Raw genomic sequence first — 18,440 nt, forward strand, 5'->3', positions numbered from 1 at the left:
CAGATGAAGACCGGTCTGGTTTCATAGTTCCAGATAAATCGACCCAAATAACACATTCGTTTGGTTTCTTCTTAATTATGTTAATAATTATCCTACGAAATAAAATCCTTAATGAACGTTTTGTGTATTTGCAGCGTGTGAGTGTAAATAACGGATAAACTTTGGGTTTAGTTCTTTTTTTAAATTAGTTTTAAGCTAATTTAGGTTGTTTAGTTACAAGCGGACGTTTATTTAATGATATATCTTCAGGTAAAGTCATTAATGAAAAACAACAGGGGGCCTAAACCTGAACCTTGTGGTACACCTGATGTAACATGAGGAGCAGAGCTGAAAGCAGATTGTAGGAAACTTGATCCTGATCTTTAGACGGTGAAGGACGTAAAGAGGGCCCGAGGTGACGCTGAGAGCTGGACTTGGTAGATTTCTGCTTTTTATTTCCACCCTGCTGAGATTTGAACAATGTGGAAGTTGATAACGTCTGCTTGTCTTCCCTTTTCTCTGCAGCTGCAATTTTAACCTGAAAGGGAAGAAACTCTAAAAAATGTGGAACATCTCGAGCTGTTCAAAATATCATTAAATATTTACAAAAATAATAAACACGAACAAGTGAATTAAACAGAACAAAGCCACAGCCTGGATACTGTGTGTGTGTGTGTGTGTGTGTGTGTTTGCAGAGCCACACAAACACTGAATGATCCCAGCACAATTAGGTGCAGTGACAGCACCGTCTGTTTACTCGAACAGACGCCGACACACACACACACACACACACACACACACACACACACACACACACTTCAGTGGATGAGCCTGTTAGCCTGCAGCGCTGCGTTCGTGATGCTTTCATCATCGTGGGAACTTTTTTTCTTCTGATTAATAATTTAACAACAAACCTCAACAGCTGATTGGCTGAAAGTAAAAGTGAGAAATCAGAGCTGAGCAGCTGGAGTGTGAAGACTTCCCCTTTAATACACAGTGACGTGACCTCTGACCTCTGCTGAGTCAGCTGATGCCTCACATCACTTTCATTTTTATTTGCCCTTCTTCCTCCTCTGCTGGAGCGCAGAGCAGGCTGGGAAGTTTAGATCCACAGCGCCCTCTGCAGGAGCAGCAGAGCTCTGCAGGCTTCAGTCTGACTGCAACCTGCACATTTATCCACCCATCCATCATTTTCTACCTCTTATAGGGATTCAGACCTTCTGTGATGATGTTAGACTTTAGTGGTTTGACTGAGATTAATACAGATTTGAATGCTGGATTATTTCTGGATTAATAAAGAATTTAGTGTTTCAACTCTGGAATTTTAATATAAAAAATATTAAACTGAAAAAGATATATATATGGAGAGAGATCTATATAGATAGATATAGATATTTAAAATCTAAAATAATCATTTTTGCCATTAAAAACAGTTATCTTAATGGTTTTTTTAATTGTTATTTAAATTCTATGAAACGAGTCGAGGCCTTTCTTTGCTCAAATTATTCTCGTTATCTCTCCATCTTTCTGATGTGTTTGACGCCACTAATCTTAATAAAGTCGTCTGTCCTGCGTCTGTCGTTCCTGACTGGCAGAAATCTTCCTCTGATTTGAGCTACTTCTGTTTCCAGATGTTAAAGGTCCGCCGGCTCACCGATTCTCCTGCGGTCAGAGCCCGTACACCAACAGCGGCTCCTGGGACAGGAAGTTCTGCATCCTGACTGACACCCAGCTCATCCTGCTCAACAAGGATGATGAGGTAAAACTGACCAGCTCCCACAGGTCACGTGACCTTTCCACGACACACTCTCTGACTTCCCTCTCCTCCTCTTCCTCCCCCTCAGGTTGCAGGCGACGCTCAGGAGAGCCCCACAGACTCGGCGAAGGCTCGCAGCCTCCGCAGGACGGTCAGCGTCCCCTCAGAGGGACAGTTCCCGGAGTTCCAGGCAGAGGGCGCCACCGCCATGCTCGGTAAGATCAGAGCTGGTTATGTAATACCAGGTGCATCGTGTGTGTGTGTGTGTGTGTGTGTGTGTGTGTGTGTGTGTGCGCGCACGTGTGTGTATGTGATTAAAAACTATAAAACACAGATAAAAACTATTTTAGCGTCGAGCTTTTGTGCTTGTTGGCGTTTTCGGCGTCACGGCGACCTGCGGTTTGACTTTGATACTGGGTTAAATACTAATCCTCTATTGGTTTAACTGTGACGTTATACTGGGTTAACTAGACTGGAGAAATATATTTATACTGGAAATTACTGACGTTTGTTCTGGTTTAAGAAGAATAGCACATACTGGTTTTCAGTATACTGGTTTATACAGGCTTAAATATACAGTTTTTATACTGGGACGATATTTGCTTAGAAGCTGGATTCATACTGGTTGTTGTGGTGGTTTGTATGAAGCTGGGTGTCAGTCCTGGATTTATGTGGGTTTGAAACTGGTTTTACCCATAAACTCGGTTTCATACTGGTTATTTGATTGTTAGTGATTCTATTTTCATGACGTTTGTCGGCATCATAATAATCATTTTATTAAAGATTTTTCTACTAAATTAAGGATTCATATATGTTTTTTAAATAAGTGTAAAATATAAAAATGTCTTGAAGAAAGAAAGAAAGAAAAAGTGAATATTTTATTATTTTTATTGAAAAGCAAATATTTTCATCATTTCTCCTGCACAAGTTTGAAGTTTGAAACCAGTCGTGGAGCATTTCTGGTGAATTTCAGCTGCCAGATGTTCACAGCTGTCTGCGGCGCTGTGTGGATTCTCGCCGCCGCTCGAGGCGTGAGAGTTTGTTTTGTGTGCAGTTTGGGAGGTTTGTGTGTAACCTGTGATTGCTGCTGTGACGTGTCGGCGCGCTGCGTCTCAGGTGGATGTTTGTCTGCTGTAATGAGGCGTTCGGGTGCAGCCTGTAATTTTGCGGCTCTGTGTGGGAACGTCACCTCTGACCGAGGAATGCCTGAGGACAAAGCGTCCAGTGTCCGTCCGTCTGAAGGAACGCGGGTGACCCCCGCTGCCCCCTGTGGGACGCCCGGGCCGAGGGGATTCCCACCCAGAGCTGCAGGGGTCCTCGCGGCTGTCGGGAAACAACGCCGACAGTTTAAAAAGCTTTGAGTCGGAGTTTAGCCGCATTGATGAGTTTATTGATCAGTTAGAGGACCGATAGAAGCCCCCCCCCGACCACACCCCCACGCTGACCCTCACCCGTCATTCAGCCACAGAGGAGCCCATTCATTCAATGACCTCCTTAATCCCCCACCACCCACCGGCCCCTCGCAGGGGGGAGGTTATTTATATGTTAATGTCGCCCCACAAACAGGCCCCAACAACCAGTATGAACTGGTTCTACTGGGATTATTCTGGAATTAAATCAGGCAGTGAGTGTGTGGATACTGGTGTAAATACTTGTTTGAAAAAAAGCTTAACTGGTTTAATACCAGCCTACTGGTGGGAATGGAACACTGGTTTTTAGCTTGGGTTCAATATCAGAGTTATACTGGTTTCATACTGGAAATTTACAGGATATGATGATGGAATTTTCTGGGTTTAATGGTTCATTCAAACTGACGTCGTTCTAAATGTTCCTGAGTTTACAGCGTTTATACTGGGCAACGTTTATACTGGGCAACGTTTATACTGGGCAACATTTATACTGGGCAACATTTATACTGGGCAACGTTTATACTGGGCAACGTTTATACTGGGCAACGTTTATACTGGGCAACGTTTATACTGGGCAACGTTTATACTGGGCAGTGTTTATACTGGGCAACGTTTATACTGGGCAGTGTTTATACTGGGCAACGTTTATACTGGGCAGCATTTATACTGGGCAACGTTTATACTGGGCAACGTTTATACTGGGCAACGTTTATACTGGGCAACGTTTATACTGGGCAGCGTTTATACTGGGCAACGTTTATACTGGGCAGTGTTTATACTGGGCAACGTTTATACTGGGCAACGTTTATACTGGGAATCGTTGGTTTAACACTGGAGTTTCCTGGTTTTTATTGATGGTCCAGAGCAGACTCACCCTGAGTTTATACTGGTTTAACTGGGTTTATAATTCTGGGTTAACTGGTTTTATCTGCAAAAACGATTGTGTTGTAGTTACTGGCACATCTGGATTAAAGCTGGATGATGTGTCTGTTACTGGGATGAAACCAGTGTCTGTGGTCGGTTTGTGGGTTGAATGTTTGATTTAAGCTCTGAGGCAGTTTATTAAGTGCAGTGTTGCAGATCTGTGATGTGTTTGTTTTGTTTTTAACACATTTTACTTAGTTTAAGGATTTAGTCAGAGACTAATGCTGAAGTTATACTGGAAATACTGGAAATTGTGCTTGATGGGTCACTGGTTTCAAGCTAGAATTTTCCAGTATTTCATGCTGGATTTAAAGTGGATTATTCGCAGGTGTAGACGTTTAGTTCAGGATTAATACGATGAACCATCTGTGTGACTGGTTTAAAACTGGGTTTGTCTGTATCCTGTTCCAGTGCTGTTAGGTTTCTTTGTTCTGTGTTTTTAGCTGAATTTAATCTGGAGTCAAACTGGTTTCGTCTTTACTGGTTTCATACGTTCAGACTGTGTCCAGAGCTTTTTTCAATCAAACATTTCTGACCTCTCTCTGAGTTCACTGGATGTTTGGAAACAGCTGCCGCTCTCTGAGACTTAAAACCAGGGCGTAAATCAGGAAATTAAACCCTGTTTTATCCTCCTCTTCCTCCTCCTCCTCCTCCTCCTCTGCTTCTTTTTGCTTGTTGTTTGCAAACTGAAGGCCGAGCAGCAGTGACAGATATAATTGTGGTGCTCAGTCTGATTACAGTGTTGACTGCGTGCTCGTTACGTGTCTCAGCTCTGCAGCCTCCTCCTCCTCTTCCTCGCTGTGACACAGGAGCGTCCAGCTGAGGTTCTTCCCGGGCCGCGGCCTGATCGCAGCAGATGATCTGTTTGTGAAAGTAGCCTCAGGCCACGCCTTCACTCACCTGTGCAGGTGACTTCCTGTCAGGCTGCAGGTGGTCACAGCAGGAGAGTCTGTAGTTAAAGGAGCAGTCAGTCAGTTTTGAGGGTCATGGGACTGGAATCCAATAAAAGCAGCACTGGTTTAACTGGAGTAATACTGGGTTTAAGTAAGCTGGACTACTTTAAAACAGATTTCTGGTTTAACCGTCTGAGGCTTAATGATGAGTTCTGAGTTACTGAGTTAACGGCACGTTTCTCCTTCATGTGTTTGAAGACCTTTAACCTGAGCTCTCTGAGTGCTTTTCAGTGTGACTCTCTCAGTGTGCCTCTCAGCGTGGCTCCCACACAGGCGCTTTGTTTGGGCCTGTTTTTAAAGCTTCCTCACTCGTTGCCGCGCTCTCTGTTCAGCTGCTGCAAAAGTCTCCTTTTTGTCTTCGCTCCTCGTTGTTGTTTCAGGCCGATCTCGCTTCACCTCTGGATCTGCTGCATTCCTGTCTGCTCTCCACCTGTCTGCTCCACCACAATAAAACCACCACCTCCTGCTCCAAACTCGCCTTCAAAGTAAAAGTCTGTGACACGAGTCTGGATTCAGTCCATAAATTCCTCAATAAAACAAATGCTGCTGATATTAAAAGCGCTCCCTCGGGCTACACGTGACTCTGTCATGTTCACACAGACATAAATCATTCAAGTCAGATCAGTTCGGTCCATCAGCAGCAAAACTACAAATCTGAAAAACACCATTTATGTTTGCATCATTCAGATTTATCTGTTCTTTGAAGTGTCCTCGCCCACTGATATTTAAACTGAATGATCTGATACTTGTTTGTTTTTTTAATCTAACAGTTAATTTTTCCTCACGCCGGACGTGGCAGATTATAAAGGGGCTGTCCACCACACTGGATGTGATGTCACTGCTGGTCATGAGGGTTGGCGAGTGTCTGCAAACACTCTCCAACTGCTCTCTAAGCAGGTTTAACATCTAAACATCACCATTTTTTATTTATGTCTCCATCATAAAAGCCTTCGAGAAGCTTTTGTTGTTGTTTTGTGAGGTTTGAATTTAACTTATTGAGCTCGTTGTGTAACGGGACACAAATAGCAAAAGAGAGCCGCGAAAATAAAAGGTGGTGTAAAAAAAAAAAGTGCAAACAAGCTGCTTTAAATGCTGGATCGTTGTGTTAAAGACACGTGGGTTGTAAATGCTGTTATCACAGTTTTATACTGAAGGCCGAGCGCTTCGTTGACAGCGCAGTTTCCTGGTTCGGACTTTTATTGTGAAGGTGCGGGCGGAAGTGTGCGCTGAGCTGCTGTTTGCTGACGGAGTGAGACCGTCCGGACTGAGTGAGGACATGACTTTAGAGTTATCGCGGTTGTGATGGACTTTCCGGGTGAGTGTCTCTCTCTAACCCTGCGGTCGGACCTCCGGAGGTCGGGCAGACACCGGGAGGAGCTCGGTCTGCTGCCCGCCTCCGGAGCGCTCTCCGCCGGCTGCTTTCGGGCGCGTGTTCGGTTGAAGTTTGCCTGCAGAGCTGCAGCTTCAGGCTCCGCGAAGAGTCGGACCGAGAGGAGAAGTTCGTTTCTCCGATCAGCAGCCTGGCATCAGTTATCGATCAGTTATCGATCACCATCAGAGGTGAACGTGTTGAGCTGATGGATCAGTCGAGCTGCTGCTGGTTTGAATTTTATTCAGACATGAAAGAAAAGAGAAAAGAGAGCTTCAGCTCTGAGCTTTAACAGGTGCAGTCATAAACTTTCTTATACAGCGCTTTCAAACACAAACGGCACAAAGAAATGACGACGATGTGAATAATGATAACAACGTTGTAATGATTATTCAGGAGAGCAAATGTCTGATTTCTCAGGCCCCAGAATTTTGAGTGTCTTTTAGATCATGACAGTCAGCAGGACTGAGGTATGATGAGAACTGCTTGTTTTTCTGCCTCAGACGTCTGTGAAGGGATGACTGTGCCTATGAGCACTAAACAGTTTTTATTTCAGCTCTGTGGGTTTTGCTTTGGAGGAAAGCCAAAACCTCTCTGCTTATGCGTTCATGTCGTCTGTCCTTGCCCTGCTCTCGGGCTCGCAGCGATGCAGCTCCTCGCACACAGAGTGGAGCAGGCAGTTAATGACATGCTGTGTTACTGTTATGGTGCAATAAAAGCTTCCTAACAAGTGTTAACCTAACGCAGCGAGCGTGACAGCCGGGCTGTCGCAGCGCTGCACTTTAATCACCTTTTGGTTTTTTGCTCCCGATCGTGGCATCCCTGTCCTGCAGCTCGGGTCACCAGGTGTACAGGAGCGTGTGATGTGGGCGGGTTAAAGCCCTGTATGTAGCAGGAAGTGTGTGCAGAGTAGCTGAGGTGGGGCTGTGTCTCAGAGTCCACACGATGGAGGCTCACGTTAGCTGGAGAAAACATGGCTGTGGCCTGTTGGTGATTTGAATGTCAAATCAAAGCTGCGTGTCAGAGGTCACGCCCAGACTGCAGGCAGGATGGCGGAGGACAGTTTCTAGGATTTATCTTCCTACGTTACAGGTGAGAGTCCGAATCATTTAGACATTAAAGGTAAACATGTGTTTAGAGATGATGATGCATTAAAACCTCCACACTGACATCTGAAGCAGATCATGGTTGAAGTTTAAAACCAGCTCTCTGAGCACGATGGGAACAAACCTCCTGCAGGGTTATTACACTGAAACTACAGCGAGTGGAAAAGAACAAGAGCTCGACTGTAGGAAAAATACGATCGACTAAACCTGTATTTTATCAAACCGACCAGGTCGTTAGAAACCATGTGATGTGGCCCTCGCTCTCCTGACTCACAGTCCTCTGACTTCATCAGCAAATAAATGTTTTCCAGCTCGTCTCTCTAAGATAAATGATATGTTTAAGTGTGAAGCATCAGCTGACAGGCGGCATGTTGTCAGTCCTCAGTAATGCAGGGGTGTGGCCTCAGCCGGCGAGGCCTGTAGTCACCTCAGCCACAAACCTGGTGACACCTGAGGTCAGGATTCTTCCTCTTATCTGAGTTCATTCACAACACATGATGTCATCTGGAGAAACTGGGCGAGCCCCGCCCATTCTCTTCTGCCTGCGCTCTGTCATCACTTCCTGTGTGAGGACGGTTTAAAAAACAAAAACCTGTGTGGCTGCAGCACCATGGTAACCATTATCACAGCGTACAGTCGTCAGCGTCCCATGATGCACTTGTTGCTCCAACGCAGAGCCGCTCGTCATCAGGGACAAAGATCAAAGTGACCTCTGAGTGACCTCAGCGCCGCTGCGTCGGCTTCAAATCAAGTGTCATTATTATTAGTGCTCAGTAATGACCTGCTAGTTAAAGCGCATTAACGAGCTGATGGTTATTCTAACAGCCAACCTGAGTCACATGACTTCAGCCTCTCACATCTGGAGGTACGGTGACGCCTGGTGCTCGCCGGCTCTCACATCTCTTCCGGCTCCGTGCGCTCGGCTGCTCGTCATTATTAACGGATGCTGTGACAGTTAGCCTAAATCGCGGCGCTCCAGCTGTCCCCGCTCCTGCTATGATTAGATCATTGTGTCCCAAATTTCCCAGAGACGGCTCCCATCTGAGGATGCACGCAGCATGACGGGGGCTCCCTTTAAAGGAGCATGCCACTGTTTCCTGCAGGTTTGTTTAAGAGAGTTTGACCTTTGACCTTGCAGGAGGCGGCGTTATGAAGGACCTGCAGAGAAGCTTCGTGGCAGCAGAGATCACGCGTCTCCCCGGGCGCCTCGCTCGCTCTGATCGAGGAGTTTAATGAGGGCCACAAATTCACGGTTCACATTCGAGCTGATCTGAAATTAAAGTGACGCAAACAGTAATACACATGATGACCTGCTGCTCCACAGCTTCAGGCTGATGAAGCGAGAACAGAAACGTTTAAGGTGACAAACGATCAAGACTTCAGGTTTGATTAGCTGTGATAAAATAATACGTGTAACTGAGTTTGTGGAGCAGCTGTTTATTATCCGACACTCGCTCCAAACGTCTTAAACCTGCCTGACATTCCTCTCATGACAGAAACCAAAGCGAACGACATCCGAGCTGATCGGGCAGGTGACAGCAGGTCCAATCCTGGCGCCGTGGTCGTGGTTTGAGCAGCGGCGGCGGGGCGAGCCGGTGGCTCAGTCTCACTGATACTGTTAATTTATTCAGAGGAATGTGAAGCGATGCGAGAGGAGGCGGCCGACGCGCACGGGCCGAGCGAGGCTCCACAAACAGAAGTGGTTTCATTATGTGAAAAGAAATTCTTTGAATATTTGTTGTGAAAGCGGAGCTGAGTGTGAGGAGGAGGAGGAGGGCTCTTTGTTTTTATCTGCTGAGAAAAACTCTGATGACAACTAAAGAGCCGGGACAACACGAGTTTAAAAAAGGCAAACGCAGAGAACGCGTTCGTTTCTGAGCCGCCACAGGATCCACGTCAGTATTTTCACATTAAAACACTTGAAATTGTTTAAATGTGGAAAGAAGTTCCTTCACCCACTGTCACTCTTCAGTGTTTTTTGTTTGTTGTTTTCTAATAATCATATAAAATATGTGAGATTTGCTGCAAAAATGTGTAAACACTGATAAATGATGTCATGAGCCGTTAAACCTGTGATGTAACGGCCCGTGAGCCCCGACGCCGGATGATGTTTGGACATGAGGCTGTTTCATCTCCATGCAGGCGCTGCGGCCTCACAGCTCTGCTTTAGAAACGCTTCCATGTTGGGAAACATTCACTAAAACCAGGACTTTCTGGGAATCTCACCTTATACCTGCTGCTGTGAAAGCTCCGCCCACTCTGCCCTGCAGACAGCTTCACACAAAGGTTTCTTTGTGCAGCAGACTGTTGTGTGTGTGTGTGTGTGTGTGTGTGTGTGTGTCAGGTGTGTCAACTCCTGAATGAGCCAGAGTTCAACAGAGGTCAGCATTCCTCACGCTCCTTTCTGATGACATCACATCCACCCATTCATCTTTTCTGAGCGGTGTCACACTGCTGACACACACACACACACACACACACACACACACACACACACACACACAGGCGACAGGTTGAACCACTTATGATGGGAGGAGGCTGCTCACGGTTCAGTGTTTACCTGCTCGCTGTCTGCTGAGATGTGATTGGTCAGTATTACCTGGTTGTTTATGTGCAGGTTTGTTGTCCTCACAGAGCGGCTCGTTCATCAGGCGGTCGAGTCGATAACTCAGACGTTAAACTAATCAGCCAGCTGTGAGCGGACAGATGTTCAGGCTGAGACCATGGCGTGCACCGACACCAGCAGCTGATGGATGAGTTTCTCTGACACCCGATAGCCTCCTCCCGTCCCTCGGCCCTGCCTCTCTCTGCCCTCGGGCTTATTTTTAGCAGCGGTTTTCCCACGAGTCCGTCCGGGAAGCTCGATACCTACGAGCCAACACGTGAGCCGATTTAACCCAAAGTCGTGGTGGTCAGAGGGAGGCGGCGGAATCAGAAAGATCAGTGTGCATCTGTTATACCTGCAGTTCCTCTAATGACCACTAGAGGCTCTGGCAGTGAGTCAATGCTTGCAACATGTTTACAGCCAGCTTAAAGTTTGTATTATTGGGGGCGTGGCCTGTTTGACTGACAGGCGGCTGTAGCTGCTAGCAGTGTTGCCAACTTAGCGACTTTGTCGCTATATTTAGTGAGTTTTCAGACCCCCGACTAGCGATAAATCTGGCGACTTTTTCTGGTATTATTGGAGACTTATTTATGACGACTTTTTGACGTGAAAACGTGTATTGCTCTTACTCTCAACAAGCAGCGGTGCTGCCTTGGGCGCCTCACCCGTGCCAAAGCGCTCCCAGGTGGAGGATATTCTTCCTGCTGCTATCAGGGCAGAAGACGTTCACACCTGTGCGTCCAAAAGGCAAATGAATCGCGCATGAGCGAAGCCGCTGCTGTAACTGTAACGCAATCAATTCTTCTTTTACTGTTACGCTGTTTTGTGGTTCACAAGGTTTAAAACTACTAATAAACACACACACACACAGTAACTCCACCAGAGTGCCAATTTCGGGTCACTTTTGCCGGTCCAAGCCCGGATAAAGGAGCAGGGTTGGAATTGTGACATTAAAAAAACCAATAATTGCTAAAAGAAATTTAATTTGTAGTTCTAAATAAACTCTAACTGCATATAGGACGTTTTTTTTTTACTCACTTTATGTCTCTTCCACGATGTTATTTCTCTCTCCAACAACGTAGGTTACAATTATATTAGCATGACCAATTATGCAAATTAGGCAATGACGTCATTTGGCGACTTCTAGCGACTTTTAGGACAGCCAATAGCGATTTTCCTTACTGAGGAGTTGGCAACACTAGCTGCTAGCTGTCTGCTAGCTTGACCTGAGCTGGACCAATGGAGCGTGTTTGTGCGGTCGGAGGCTTAATGACATTATCTGGCCAATAACATGGCTGCTGTGAGGTTACTGCTAACAAACGTGGATGTTAGCGCTAATTAGCAGCTAGCTGCATCAGCTGATAACTTTTAAAAGCATATTTGGATGAAAAGGTGCAAAGTTTCAGAAGCAGTGCACGTGCACGGTTTTTACCTCAGTCTGTTATCTACAGTGTTAGTGTAAGCCACGCCCACAGGTCACAGACCTAAGCAAAAATAGACCAAAGCACCAGACTGGCGAGCTGCTAGTCTCTGGTTTGACCGTGACCCCGTCTGTGAAGGTCGCGTCTCTGGTGGATCCGCTGAAACGACAGATTGAGCCGAGTTCCTGCTGATCAATATCTCGTTAGCAGCAGCAGGAGGAGGAGGAGGAGGAGGAGGAAGGTGAAAACCTGAGCAAACTGATGATTACTGTTGATCACACGTCACATGTTTGCTGGTTTGATTCCTGGTGTGGCTCATCAGCTCATTACTTGTCTCAGAGTACAGATATTTGAGACGCAGCTGATCAATAGATATTTATAGATGATCAGAGGATCCACTGAGTGTGACAGAGGACACTTGGTCATGAGTGGGTTTTAATTTTGCTGCACTGAGTCTATCTGTGTGCCAGTAACAGCAGACTGATGTGGTCTGAATGACTCAAGTGCAAAAACAAGAAATAATATTTGAGCTGAACAGCAGGCAGAGCGTCTGATTGATAGTCTGCACGTAGCTGCAGTTAGTTGCTAAAAGTTTGACTATGAGGCAAAATTTCAATAATTTTCCTCTTAGAGCAGATCATTAAGAAACTCTGAAAGTCTTCAGACTCAAAGGCGTCGGATCCTGTGCTGAGTGGTTAAAAAGCCAGAGTACGAACATTTTGTGTTATTAAAAAGCGTTGACTCTTCAGTGCCGGGTCACCGGTGACATAAATTATGCTTTTGAAAGTGATTAATGGTGATTAGCGAGTGATAGGATCAATGAACAGACTCTGAAAATAGAGTTAATTTGCAGGCCTGATGTGATTCGGCCCCCAGAGTTGTGTCCCACATCAGCCGGCTGAGGGGAAACTTATTTGGTAATTATCCTCCGAGGGCAGCGATAAACGCAGCGAGAGAGGAAGAGGAGGGAGAGGGAGGTGCTGCAGAGAGAGAGGGAGGGAGAGGAGGGTCTGCAGAGAGGAAGGAAGACACGAAGAGGAGGAGGAGAGACAGCAGGACGGAGCAGTTTGTGGGATTGATTGAAGAAATGCGGTAAAACCTCAGCGAGCGGACGAGCGAGACTTAGAATTACTGCTGAGTGGAGAGAGAGGAGGAGATGGGAAAGGAGGCAGCGTGAAGGGGGAGGATGCGGTGCTGAGGAGGGAGGGGTGGCAGAGGGGAGGGCCGGGGGATGCCAAAGTGGAGGACGGGACAAAGACGGATGTTTGCAGCTTAACCTCATTGGCTGACAGGTGGCAGCGGCTCCGGCCAATCCCGTCTGACTGTGTGTGTGTCCTCTCCTCAGATGATGGGGAACAGCTGCGATCGAGGTACCGTCTCCCTCTCTCTCCCTCTGTGTATGTCTCCGTCCGTGTCATGTGACCGACCTGTCATACCTGGCTTCCTGCCGCATGTTGCCTCAACTTTGTCCCGGGAGTGAAAGACCAGCGCTGATGGCGTCCCCGTCAGCGCTCCTCTTCCTCCATCGTCAGGGGTGGTTCGGTTGGTGGGGTGTGTGGGGGGGTTGCATGAAAGTTTGTCCCCGGCTTCCTCGCAGCGCTGCATGCCTGCGGCGTGCATGCGGCGAGCGTCCCGTCCTGCAGCTGGAACCTGATACAGCTCCCCGCTGCTGCATGCTGCGCTCACTTCCTGTTGCAGAGCAGCACGTTTTGTTTCCTCAGCATGTAAACATCATGTTGGCTCCACACGCCGCCGCTCGGACGCCAGCGTCTCTCCACATGTTGTTCTGGTGTCGCCATGGCGCTGCTGGCTCCGTATAAGGCGGCTGCGGCTGCGTTATGAACTCTCATACAGAGGTGTCAAACATGTGGCTCGGGGCCCGGGTCCAGCCCGGCCCACTGGATGTGTTTGCAGAGTGAGAGCTGCAGAGGACGCGGAAATGTTCGACTCTGGTTTCTGCAGCAGGAAGCTTGGCGAGCTCCACAGACGGGCCGATGCAGATTATTAAAGAGGAGGAGAGACAGAGGAGCGATGTCTGAATGATTTACAGGTGCAGGAAAGAATCTGGCGTCATGCTCTCGTCATCGATTATTTATTATTAGTTATGTACTTTTGAATCCTCTGTCACATGTTTTAAGCCGTGGAAATCCTGGTTAGTGTTTATATTAAATAACGTAGTGATGTTTCTGTCTGCTCCTCTTCTGTTTGCTGTTCACGTGTTAAAGTTTCAGCTGAGCTGGTTTCAGGAAGTCTGAGGCTGTCCATGTAGCTGCTAGCATAATTTAGCCTTTTTGCCATTAGCATAGCCACTGTGGCGCCGTCACAGCTGATTTGTCTTCATGTTTTAAAACTTGTCTCTTATTATCTTGACTCTTTCAGCTCATTTGCTTTTGCTGCTTCAGACTGAATGTGTTTCTCTGTCCTCATTTCTGATTGGCTTTTACTTCTGACGTGTAACCAATCAGACTCCTGCAGACCGCATGTGGAACATCTGCCTTGACTTACAGTCCAGTAAATGTTTAAGTTTCAGTTTAATGTTAAATAAGACATGGCGGCTCAGATGATTGCACTGGTCAGCGGCAGTCGTCATGGTTACGTGCTGTTGGCGCTCTCTGGTTTTCTTCCTATTTGAACCTTTCAGTCCGTTTGCAGCACTTTGGTTGGTGAAAATGACTTGAAGTGTTGGCGGCGTGATTACTGGAAGAACGTTTGACAGGTGTAGATATCTGCGACCCGACGTCTGTCCTCGTCCTCCGTCATGTCTGAACGTCTTCACCTGTCCTCCGTCGCTCAGCTCAGAAGCTGATGATGATGATGCTGATGCTGGTTAACCCTCCCTCTCTCTCTCTCTCTTTGCAGAAGTTTCTTCGGAGAGATCTCCGAGGAGGAGGAGTATTTCTGGTTTGGGGAGCTCGGAGAAGAGCGTCGCAGTCGACAATCCAAACACGTCTCCGTTCAAAGTGCCGGTGAGTAACGGGAACGCGTCTCTGAGCATGTATTTATTTACTGCACGCCATCACAGAGATCTCAGGCCTGTCTCTGCTCTGTCGTCCTCTCTGGTGTTCCTCCACCCTCAGAGCACAAAGATGTGTCGCCTGTTTGCTGTATATCACACACAGGCAGAGTCCCTGTTACCAGCAGGTGGCGCTAAAGCCTGAATACTTGATATTAATAAGTTACGTGTGTGTTTAGGTCGTGGCATCACTCATCAACGCCTCGTCAGTTTTTCACAGCCAGAAGGGAGGGTGGCATGCTAATGCTAACTAGCTTGGTTATCAGTAAATAAAATGTTGGTGCAACTGAACACAGGATATTACTGTTGCTGTTGTTTTTGTTACTGTTGCTGTTGTTTTTGTTACTGCAGCTGTTGTTTTTGTTACTGTTGCTGTTGTTTTTGTTACTGCAGCTGTTGTTTTTGTTACTGTTGTTTTTGTTACTGTTACTGTTGTTTTTGTTACTGTTGCTGTTGTTTTTGTTACTGCAGCTGTTGTTTTTGTTACTGTTGCTGTTGTTTTTGTTACTGCAGCTGTTGTTTTTGTTACTGTTGTTTTTGTTACTGTTGCTGTTGTTTTTGTTACTGCAGCTGTTGTTTTTGTTACTGTTGCTGTTGTTTTTGTTACTGCAGCTGTTGTTTTTGTTACTGTTGCTGTTGTTTTTGTTACTGTTGCTGTTGTTACTGTTACTGTTGTTTTTGTTACTGTTGTTTTTGTTACTGTTGCTGTTGTTTTTGTTACTGTTGCTGTTGTTTTTGTTACTGTTGCTGTTGTTTTTGTTACTGCAGCTGTTGTTTTTGTTACTGCAGCTGTTGTGTTTGTTACTGTTGCTGTTGTTTTTGTTACTGCAGCTGTTGTTTTTGTTACTGTTGTTTTTGTTACTGTTACTGTTGTTTTTGTTACTGTTGTTTTTGTTACTGTTACTGTTGTTTTTGTTACTGTTGCTGTTGTTTTTGTTACTGCAGCTGTTGTTTTTGTTACTGTTGCTGTTGTTTTGTTACTGTTGTTTTTGTTACTGTTACTGTTGTTTTTGTTACTGCAGCTGTTGTTTTTGTTACTGTTACTGTTGTTTTTGTTACTGCAGCTGTTGTTTTTGTTACTGTTGCTGTTGTTTTTGTTACTGTTGCTGTTGTTTTTGTTACTGTTGCTGTTGTTTTTGTTACTGTTGCTGTTGTTTTTGTTACTGTTGCTGTTGTTTTTGTTACTGTTGCTGTTGTTTTTGTTACTGTTGCTGTTGTTTTTGTTACTGTTACTGTTGTTTTTGTTACTGTTGCTGTTGTTTTTGTTACTGCAGCTGTTGTTTTTGTTACTGTTACTGTTGTTTTTGTTACTGCAGCTGTTGTTTTTGTTACTGTTGCTGTTGTTTTTGTTACTGTTGTTTTTGTTACTGTTGCTGTTGTTTTTGTTACTGTTACTGTTGTTTTTGTTACTGTTGTTTTTGTTACTGTTGCTGTTGTTTTTGTTACTGCAGCTGTTGTTTTTGTTACTGCAGCTGTTGTTTTTGTTACTGTTGCTGTTGTTTTTGTTACTGTTGCTGTTGTTTTTGTTACTGTTGCTGTTGTTTTTGTTACTGTTACTGTTGTTTTTGTTACTGTTGCTGTTGTTTTTGTTACTGTTGCTGTTGTTTTTGTTACTGTTGCTGTTGTTTTTGTTACTGCAGCTGTTGTTTTTGTTACTGTTGTTTTTGTTACTGTTGCTGTTGTTTTTGTTACTGTTACTGTTTTGTTACTGTTGTTTTTGTTACTGTTGCTGTTGTTTTTGTTACTGTTGGTGTTGTTTTTGTTACTGCAGCTGTTGTTTTTGTTACTGCAGCTGTTGTGTTTGTTACTGTTGCTGTTTTTGTTACTGTTGCTGTTGTTTTTGTTACTGTTGCTGTTGTTTTTGTTGCTGTTGTTTTTGTTGCTGTTGTTTTTGTTACTGCAGCTGTTGTTTTTGTTACTGTTGCTGTTGTTTTTGTTACTGTTGCTGTTGTTTTTGTTACTGCAGCTGTTGTTTTTGTTACTGTTGCTGTTGTTTTTGTTACTGTTGCTGTTTTTGTTACTGTTGCTGTTGTTTTTGTTACTGTTGCTGTTGTTTTTGTTGCTGTTGTTTTTGTTACTGCAGCTGTTGTTTTTGTTACTGCAGCTGTTGTGTTTGTTACTGTTGCTGTTGTTTTTGTTACTGTTGCTGTTGTTTTTGTTACTGTTGCTGTTGTTTTTGTTACTGTTGCTGTTGTTTTTGTTACTGCAGCTGTTGTGTTTGTTACTGTTGCTGTTGTTTTTGTTACTGCAGCTGTTGTTTTTGTTACTGTTGTTTTTGTTACTGTTACTGTTGTTTTTGTTACTGTTGTTTTTGTTACTGCAGCTGTTGTTTTTGTTACTGTTGTTTTTGTTACTGCAGCTGTTGTTTTTGTTGCTGTTGTTCTGTTAGTTTCCAGCGTCTCTGTTTGAAGCTCTGCTGCGACTGTTTTCCCGTCGTTAGCCGTTTGAAGCAGAGCTGAAACTCTGTGCTGAGAGTTTGTGTTGCAGCTCTCAGGTCGTATTTTTAGTATCGTAGTCGTATAGTAGTATTTTTATTTTTTCTTCACGCAGATTTAAGTAAACACGGCCAGGGAGCATGCTGGGAGTTCATCAGTGGTGAGGAAGTGACACGAAGCTTTCAGTCGTCTGTTCAGCGATCCTCAGAGACCAATAATCGTGATCAATAGGTGCGATTGGCTGTTTGGTGGAGGCGGTGGCGGTTTTTAAGGGTGCAGGAGGCCTGTTTGAAGTGTTCCTCGCTCTCTGGCAGAATGCGTCTTTATTCTGATGCATTAAAAGGAGCCAATGAGCCTGAAGGGAGTCGGCAGGGGACGGGGGGAGGAGGTGATGCGTTTGAGGATATTAATATCTCCGGAAATGAGGCCGCTCACTTCCACAGCTCTGCACGGGGCTTTTATTGTGACAGACGACCTGAGAGCTGAAGGGTTTGATCATAGATGGAGATACAGGGATGACTCATCAGTGTGGAACCAATCAGCACTCAGCCTGAAGCAGGCCTGGGTGTATCGGTGTGTTTGTATGTCAGTGTGATTTTTAATACCAGCAAAACAACAGACACATGAATCTTCTACCAAAAGTCTCAGAGTGGCTGAGCTGAAGACATTTATTGTTTCTCCTGCATGAAAACGCCACCAGGGGGCAGCAGGTGCTGGTCAAACACGCCGCTGAGCTCAGCGACCTGTGAAACACTACACTGTGCTGTGGACGACTCAGACCCCACCGCCTTTGACTGCAGCTGTGAGTTGAGTTTGTGAGGTCGAGTGTTTCTGTGAACGACCTCGCTGGCTCAGAGCCTGAGCTTGGTGTGAGCCACAGCAGCATCGCTCACAGCGAGGCTCTTGTGACAGAAACAGGATGGAAAAAGGACGTCTGAGACGCTGTTGAGTGATCCGAGAGTTTTTTAGGGTGGATCAGGAGAAACAGGAGCTGCTTTTATTCTTGGAAGACGGTTTGAGGTTACAGTCGACTATCTGAAGCGATTACTCACCGATCCAGCGCTCATGAAAGTCCACTGAACGTGTCTTTGTGAAGATCAGTGCCGCTCTCGTGAAAATCACCGTCTGTGACTGATTCTGACCTTTTCTGTTTCTCCTTCAGGGGTTTTTCAGTAAACGTCTCAAAGGCTCCATCAAAAGGACGAGGAGTCAGACCAAACTGGACAGAAACACCAGCTTCAGACTGCCCTCAATCCGGCCCGCCGATGCCGACAGGTAACGCCTCCAGAGCTCGAGCTGTTCTTCAGCTGTTCTTCAGCTGTTCTTCAGCTGTTCTTTGCTCAGATTTGAGTCTTTTATTTCATTAAATCTAAACATAAACACACTCCAGCCTTGGTACAGACGGGATGTCTGTGCACAGTCCTTCCTCCGCCTGCAGCCGGATGATAAAGGTCTCCACCCGGAGGCGAC

General features: G+C 45.7%; 1 protein-coding gene across 5 annotated transcripts in view; it reads left to right on the top strand.

The window, feature by feature from the left end:
- rasal2 (RAS protein activator like 2) overlaps window positions 1–18,440 on the top strand; it is a 60,757-nt gene that overhangs the window by 23,932 nt on the left and 18,385 nt on the right. For 4 of the 5 annotated variants that reach the window (XM_085140597.1, XM_085140595.1, XM_085140596.1 and 1 more), the window contains exons 2-5: window positions 1,611–1,738; window positions 1,824–1,950; window positions 14,382–14,488; window positions 18,133–18,245. In XM_085140597.1, the coding sequence (XP_084996723.1) occupies window positions 1,611–1,738; window positions 1,824–1,950; window positions 14,382–14,488; window positions 18,133–18,245 (475 nt within the window). Of the gene's footprint in view, window positions 1–1,610; window positions 1,739–1,823; window positions 1,951–2,580; window positions 6,337–14,381; window positions 14,489–18,132; window positions 18,246–18,440 lie in introns of those variants that run through there. The other variant, XM_085140598.1, reaches the window with a different exon arrangement.

Source organism: Neolamprologus multifasciatus, chromosome 18 (genome assembly GCF_963576455.1).
Source record: "Neolamprologus multifasciatus chromosome 18, fNeoMul1.2, whole genome shotgun sequence".
In the NCBI taxonomy this organism is placed as follows: Eukaryota; Metazoa; Chordata; class Actinopteri; order Cichliformes; family Cichlidae; genus Neolamprologus; species Neolamprologus multifasciatus.